The sequence below is a fragment of the Sorex araneus genome, chromosome 3 (assembly GCF_027595985.1).
Source record: "Sorex araneus isolate mSorAra2 chromosome 3, mSorAra2.pri, whole genome shotgun sequence".
Lineage (NCBI taxonomy): Eukaryota > Metazoa > Chordata > Mammalia > Eulipotyphla > Soricidae > Sorex > Sorex araneus.
The window spans coordinates 120,419,106-120,426,717 of record NC_073304.1 but is presented as its reverse complement, the minus strand read 5'-3'; the positions used below and the strand labels follow the sequence as shown (position 1 = coordinate 120,426,717).

Genomic DNA, 7,612 nt, shown 5'->3' with positions numbered 1-7,612 from the left:
CCTGAATGCGTCAGCCCTGGAGGCCCCAGTGCCATGGGGATGGCATCCCCCAGGTTAGAACCATGTTCATAGTACTGCGTCATCAAACCCTCGCACCAACTGAATAGTCCAATTAGTCAAGAATCTCTGGAAGGGGCGGGAGCGATAGCACAGCAGGGAGGGCGTTTGCCTTGCACTTGGCCGATTCAGGTTCGATTCCCAGCATCTCATACGGTCCCCCGAGCACTGCCAGGAGGAGTAATTCCTGAATGCAGAGTCAGGAGTAACCCCTGTGCATCGCCGGGTGTGACCCAAAAAGCAAAAAAAAAGAATCTCTGGGAGTGGCCACCCCCCCACCCACCCCCCTGGCACCACTTGAGAGTCCCCAAGGATATCTGGAAGGCTTTCACTTATTTTTATTTTATTTTTATTTTTGGATACTGACCACCACCACCAGCACACCACCACCACTCTGAGTGGTGACGGGAGGCCTGGCAAGCAGTTCAAAGGGCCCAACTATGAAATAACAGAACTGACCCACACAATTGAGTTAGCTGGGGGTGGGGATTTATTTTTTATTTATTTTTTCTTTTTGGGTCACACCCGGTGATGCACAGGGGTTACTCCTGGCTCTTCACTCAGGAATTACTCCTGGCGGTGCTCGGGGGACCATATGGGATGCTGGGAATCGAACCCAGGTCAGCCGCATGCAAGGCAGACACCCTATCCGCTGTGCTATCACTCCAGCCGGGGGGGGGGTGTTAAAAGGGAGGGGTGTTGGGGTACTTGGGGGTGGGAGGTGGGGACACTGGTGATGGATGTGGTGTTGGATCTGTGCAGTATTGTTCATGGGGCTGGAATTACTTACAGTACTGTCATTAACACGTAAAGCAGAGAATCTCAATCAATAAAAAATTAAAAAGGTAAGCCAGGGCCCAAAGTACGGACCCAAGGATGCGATGGTGCTCAGGTGCCCTGCAGTGCCGGGAGCCCTGGGGCTGTGCCCTGCCATACTGGGGGCACAGAACCTGGGTCCACTCACCACAGCATCCCACTCCACCAAACGCTTGGCTCCACCCCACGAGGGGCTGATTCTGCAGAACAGGCATGGGGCTGGGAGTGACCGAATCTAACCCTCTCCCCGGGATGCTGTGGGCCCTCTGAGGGCCTCTGACCCCAGGCTGCTCAGCTGGGGGGCTGGCCTGGCCCACCTGTCCATGCTGAGCCCAGTTCAAGTTTCCCCGGTGGGGGCAGCCCCTCCCTCTTCTCCTGCCGCCAGCCGAGGAGCGATCTCCGGGCTGAGAATGAAGCAAACACCAACCAGCAGACGAAACCACTTTTTATTGCAGACTGGAGCGCGGGGCTCACTCACACCTGGGCTCCGAGAGGGGGTGTGGGTGGGGGAGCTGCCCCCTTGGGCTGCCGATCACTCCCAGCGAGATCAAGGCCAAGGTCTCTGAACTGAGGCGGAAACAGCTTCTAGAAGTTGTTCCGGAGGACGCGGGCAGCTTGGCATGCAGAGATACCGGGGGCCAGGGCCAGGCCAGCGGGAGCCTCATTGGCTGCTGACTATGGGTCACTCCTATGGCGGGGACAGCCACACAGAACTACAAAGATCTAAGCGCCCCGGGACCCCCGGGGATCACTTGCGGGAGGCAGAGAGGTGAGAGAACTGTCCTCCCTCATTCTAAGGAAGTCTCAGGGCCACCCCAAGGTCCTGCTTCTCTGAAGTAAAGTAGAATCTGGGGGTTTCGTCTGTGCCGAGGCCAGGCTGAGCCTGGGACTCTGCATTTCTGACACTGAGGCTCCTGGCGCAGACCCCACTGGGGCCCCACAAGGCCTTGGTTCGTCTTGGAGAAGCACAGCCCCTCGTCGGCATAGTGCAGTCCCACCCGGCACACAGGGAGATGGGGTCACTCCTCCCCACACTGGGGACGTAGGGGCCGGGGGAGCTGAACACTTTGGGGTCTCAACCTCCTTCCATGGAAAGCCTTTTTCCTCAGAGCCTGGGAGGGAGATGAGCAGAAGAGACAAGGCATCTCTTGGGACACCCCAGCGCTCAGGCGGGGGGAACAATGGCCCCCACCGTCGGCTCTTTGCTACGTGACAGGAGGCCTGGGCAGGGGGGAGGGGGCACCGGGCACCGAACAGGCCGAGAAGGGTCATGCTCGGAGCAGCCGTCTCAGCCCTCGAGAACAGAACCGAGGGGCAGAAGGGAGGCCACAGATCCCTGGTGGCGGCTCTGGGTGGCCCGGCTTGCCCCTAGGCCTGGGGCCTCAGGCCCGTCCCACGGCCCTGCACAGCCTTCCAGCCGAGGTCCGCGCCTGCCCTGCAGATGAGGGAAACGTGGGAGGTAGATACGGGGAGCAAGGCCAGAGGCCCCCCAAATCACAGGTGCCCTCAGGAACCAAGAGCCTGGGCCTCTCCCGGGGAGACCAGCTGTGCCACCTGGCAGGCTCCTGTCAGGGCTCTGGGGCTGGCGGCGGCGGCAGCAGCAGCGGCGGGAAGTGATGATGGGGCAGTGGCTGCTGGCAGGGCGGGAGGAGCCTCAAAGCCGCCTCTCCCCGGGCTCTGGGGCCACGCCGGCCACAGGCAGGGGCACTGGAATGTCCTGCCCCGCTGCCCACTACAAGGCGGGACAGTGCCCAGCCGACGGTCTCTGAGCCGAAGTTCTCCGCGTGGCTGCGCTGCAGCTCACTCTTGGTGGCTGCCTGTGGCCTCCTGGTCCAGGGAGGCCCGTGGAGTCTCAGTGCTCAGGGAGCAACACGGCTCACGGTGGGCCCTGCACTGGCCACACATTCTCAGACCCACCTCCACCTTGGGAGGTGCCACCCAGGGCTCCCCAAATCACTCAGCGGTCACCTGGAGGCTGGAGCTGCCTAGAAGCTTCCAAGGAGGCCCCCAATGAGGCAAAGGCCTCTCTGCACCCTCTTTCCCCGAATGTCAAGGCTCCGAGAGCGTGGGGAGTGGGGGGCCGCCCGAGTCTGCACAGAAGCTGCAAGTGCCAAGTCAGGGCTGGGGGCACCTCACCCCCTCCTCCCGGCACACAGCCCACCCCTGCTCTAAGCTAGCGTTACCAGCTCAAGCCCACCCTTCGCTGTCTGCCCCGCCCGCACCCAGCCCCCGCAGCTTGGCCTCCCATGGGTCTCTGCGACCCCCCCTCAGGGGTGCCAGGGCCTCTGTCCCCGGCTGGGTGGACGTGAAGGGGGACCTAAGGCGGGGGCGCCCGTGCGCCCTCCGGAGACATGAGCATGTCGAACTTGATGAGGGGCAGCGCGATGACACGCACGTCGGCGCTCAGAGGGTTGAAGCGGAGGTTGACGCAGCGCAGGGCGGCCATAGAGGCCAGCTTCTCCACGGGCACGTCTGTGGGGAGAGAGACAGGGAGCACAGGTGAGCCGCATGGAGCATGGGGAGGGGGAGCACCAGGCGGCACGCGAGCTGCCGTCACACCGAGGCAGGGGGCTCAGGGGCTGTACCCAGCCCTGGGGGTGGCCCTTGGAGCCCAGGGGCCTCAGCACCTCATGCAAAAGGTAACATGAACTCTAGTGACAGCCAGGAGGGCGGGGGCTGGGCTGGTGCCCTACGTATGCCCCCTGCGCCACCCACCCACATGCTGAAACATCCAGGGCCACGACAGACTCTGGCATGTCACAGCCATGGTCTCTGCCACACAAAGGGACGGGTGGACAAAGAACCCGATTTATTTATTTATTTATTTTTTTTTGTTTTGTTTTGTTTTTTTTTTAATTTATTTATTTTTAATTAGAGAATCACCGTAAGTGTACAGTTACAGATTTATACACTTTTGTGCTTATACTTCCCTCATACAAAGTTTGGGAACCCATCCCTTCACCAGTGCCCATTCTCCACCACCCGTAAACCCAGTGTCCCTCCCACCCTCCCCAATCCCATCTCCCCCCCACCCCACCCTGCCACTGTGGCAAGGCATTCCTTTCTGTTTTCTCTCTCTAATTAGCTGTTGTGGTTTGCAATAAAGGTGTTGAGTGGCCGCTGTGCTCAGTCTCTAGCCCTCATTCAGCCCGCAACTCCCTTCCCCCACATGGCCTTCGACTGCAATGTAGTTGGTGATCGCTTCTCTGAGTTGACCTTTCCCTGGAACGTGAGGCCAGCCTCGAAGCCATGGAGTCAACCTCCTGGTACTTATTTCTACAGTTCTTGGGTGTTAGTCTCCCACTCTGTTATTCTATATACCATAGATGAGTGCAATCTTTCTATGTCTGTCTCTCTCTTTCTGACTCATTTCACTCAGCATGAAACTTTTCATGCCCATCCACTTGACTACAAAATTCTTGACCTCCTTTTTTCTAACAGCTGCATAGTATTCCATTGTATAGATGTACCAAAGTTTCCTCAACCAGTCATCCGTTCTGGGGCATTCGGGTTTTTTCCAGATTCTGGCTATTGTAAACAGTGCTGCGATGAACATACATGTGCAGATGTTGTTTCGATTGTACTTTTTTGCCTCTCTGGGATATATTCCCAGCAGTGGTATTGCTGGGTCAAATGGGAATTCAATATCTAATTTTTTGAGAGTCGTCCAAATTGTTTTCCAGAAGGGCTGAACCAGTCGGCATTCCCACCAGCAGTGAAGCAGGGTCCCTTTCTCCCCACATCCTCTCCAACAGCGGTTGCTTTTGTTCTTTTGGATGTGTGCTAGTCTCTGTGGTGTGAGGTGGTATCTCAAAGTTGTTTTGATCTGCATCTCTCTGATGATTAGTGATGCAGAGCACTTTTTCATGTGCCTTTTGGCCATTCATATTTCTTCCTTGGTAAAGTTTCTGTTCATTTCTTCGCCCCATTTTTTGATGGGGTTGGATGTTTTCTTCTTGTAGAGTTCAACCAGTGCTTTATATACCATTGATATCAACCCCTTATCTGATGGGTATTGTGTAAATATCCTTTCCCATTCTGTGGATAGTCTTTGTATTCTGGTCACTGTATCTCTTGCGGTGCAGAAGCTTTTTAGTTTAATGTAGTCCCATTTGTTGATCTCTGTTTTTACTAGATTGCTTAGTTCCGTGTCACCTTTGAAGATACCCTTATCTTCAATATCGTGGAGGGTTTCGCCGACCTTGTCTTCAATGTACCTTATGGTTTGTGGTCTAATGTTGAGGTCTTTAATCCATTTTGATCTGACTTTTGTGCATGGTGTCAGGTCAAGGTCTAAACCCATTTTTTTGCATGTGGCTGTCCAGTTGTGCCAGCACCATTTGTTAAAGAGGCTTTCCTTGCTCCACTTCACTTCTCTTGCTCCCTTATCAAAGATTAGATGGTCATACATTTGGGGTTGTGTGTAGGGATATTCCACCCTGTTCCATTGGTCTACGGCTCTGCCTTTGTTCCAGTACCATGCTGTTTTAATTGTTACTGCTTTGTAGTAAAGTTTGAGGTTGGGGATGGTGATGCCTCCCATCATCTTTTTCCCAAGAATTGTTTTAGCTATCCTTGGACGTTTGTTATTCCATATGAATTTTAGGATTGCTTGATCCATTTCTTTGAAGAATGTCATGGGTATATTTATAGGGATCGCATTGAATCTGTATAATGCTTTAGGGAGTATTGCCATTTTGACAACATTGATTCTCCCTATCCACGAGCAGGGTATATGTTTCCATTTCCTCATGTCCTCTTTGATTTCATGGAGTAGCGTTATGTAGTTTTCTTTGTAAAGGTCTTTTACTTCCTTGAGAACCCGATTTATTTTGGGGAGTGATGGGTCACGCCCAGTGGTGCTCAGGAGTTACTCCTTATGGGGCTCCCGGATGCCAGGATTGAACTGGGGGTGGCCCCCTGCAAGGCAAGCACCTTAACCCCTGTACTATCTCTCTGGCCCCCATTTTTCCTTAAGACGCATAGGATTGCTATTCTTGGCTTGCTTATTTGTTTGAGGACCATCCCTGGCATTGCTCGGGGGCTACCCCGTACTTGACACTTGAGAGTTGATCCGGGGCCACTCAGGGAATCATGCAAAGCATGCTCCAGCCAGCTAAGTCAGCAATCCAAACCCTAGATTATGACGGATCCCAGCAATTTCTCTCCCGGGGAGGAGTGGAAGAATGGCAAGTCTTGGGCACACATGCTCACAGCGCAAGCATTCACAGCAACCAAATTCTCATGAATAGAAAAAGGAGAGTCCAGGCGTGGCAAGGGTGAGGGGACAGAGTTCCACACACAAAGGACGAAGGAGAGATGCAGGCGGCAGTGGGATAAACCCCGGAAACAAGGTGCTGAATGAAGCAGCAGACACAAAAGGTGACGCGTTACATAACTCTCCGTTGTGAGGTCACTGCAGTAGGCAACTCTGCTGACAGGTCGAGGATGAGTGGCTGCCAGGGGCTGGAGGAAGTAGGGCAGGAGGCGGACTGCCGAGAACAGGGTCTCCTGGGACGAAGGACGGGGGACTAGAGAGAAGTCACCCTTACGGAGCACTCAAGGTACAAACCAGTACCGAACTGCCATGTCACCGTGGCGCATGTGGTGGATTGGAATCTTACCTCTGGTCAAAGCTCCGTTGTTCTGTTGGGGGAGGGCTTGGACCATACCCAGCAGTGCTCAGGGGCTACTCCTGGCTGTGATCAGGAGACCATATCTGGTGCTGGGGACCGAACTAGGGTTGACAGAAGAGGCCACGTGCCGGGAGGTGCCTTTCCTCCTGGACTGTCTCTCCGGCCCCCTTCCTCCGTCTGAAGACAAGACCCTGCCGACCCTGCTTGATCCCCAGCACCACTCAAGTGCCAGCGGGTGCAGCCTTGGGAGGCCCCTGAGCAAATCCAGGTATGGTCCCGAGCACCGCATCCTCAGGCCAACCACTGGCCAGATACACCACACACCATGGGGAGTGGCCTTTGGGCCCCTGAACCCCACCTGAGACCCTTCCCAAGGCAAAAAAACCAAACCAAGCCCCTCACAGGACCAAGCCAGGCAGCGGCCCTATTAACACTTGCTAATACCAAACTTTAGGCTGGAGCGATAGCACAGTGGGAGGGCATTTGCTTTGCACGCGGCCGACCCAGGTTCGATTCCTCCATCCCTCTCAGAGAGCCCGGCAAGCTACCGAGAATATCCCGCCCGCACAGCAGAGCCTGGCAAGCTCCCCATGGCGTATTTGATATGCCAAAACCAGTAACAACAAGTCTCACAATGGAGACGTTACTGGTGCCCGCTCGAGCAAATCGATGAACAACAGGACAATAGTGCTACAGTGCTACAACACCAAACTTTAAAATCCCCAGTCCTGGGTTCAAGCCCTAGGTAGGCTCTATGTGTGGCTTAAGCAGATCATGGAGGCGGCTCTCAGGCGGATAATGTCAGTGCCTACCTCACGGGCGTTTCAGAATGAACGGGAAAACAGGTCCACTGCGAGAGATGGGTGCCATGGTGGTTCTGGTCACTAAAGGGCACAGAAGCCCAGGGAATCCCCACCTGAGGTCACAAGTTCCAGCTGAGCTGAGCTCAGTGGGGTCAAGTTCTTGAAAAGATGAAGGGAGAGGAGGGCGGAGAGGCTGGGCGAGAGGACGGCTGCATCAGGGTATGAAGGATGGACGGGACATGAGTGAGGGTTACAGAGAAGCAGGAGCAAGACTGGGACAGGTGTCAGGGAGCATGGGGT

General features: G+C 55.2%; 1 protein-coding gene across 3 annotated transcripts in view; it reads right to left on the bottom strand.

Annotated features, from left to right (window-relative positions):
- Positions 1-742: 742 nt before the first annotated feature.
- Positions 743-7,612, bottom strand: part of LRRC20 (leucine rich repeat containing 20) — a 74,008-nt gene continuing 67,138 nt past the window's right edge. The window contains exon 4 of one of the 3 annotated variants that reach the window (XM_055130640.1): positions 743-3,345. In XM_055130640.1, the coding sequence (XP_054986615.1) occupies positions 3,191-3,345 (155 nt within the window). In that variant the 3' untranslated portion in view covers positions 743-3,190. Of the gene's footprint in view, positions 3,346-4,765; positions 6,385-7,612 lie in introns of those variants that run through there. The other 2 variants (XM_004615489.2, XM_055130641.1) reach the window with 2 other exon arrangements.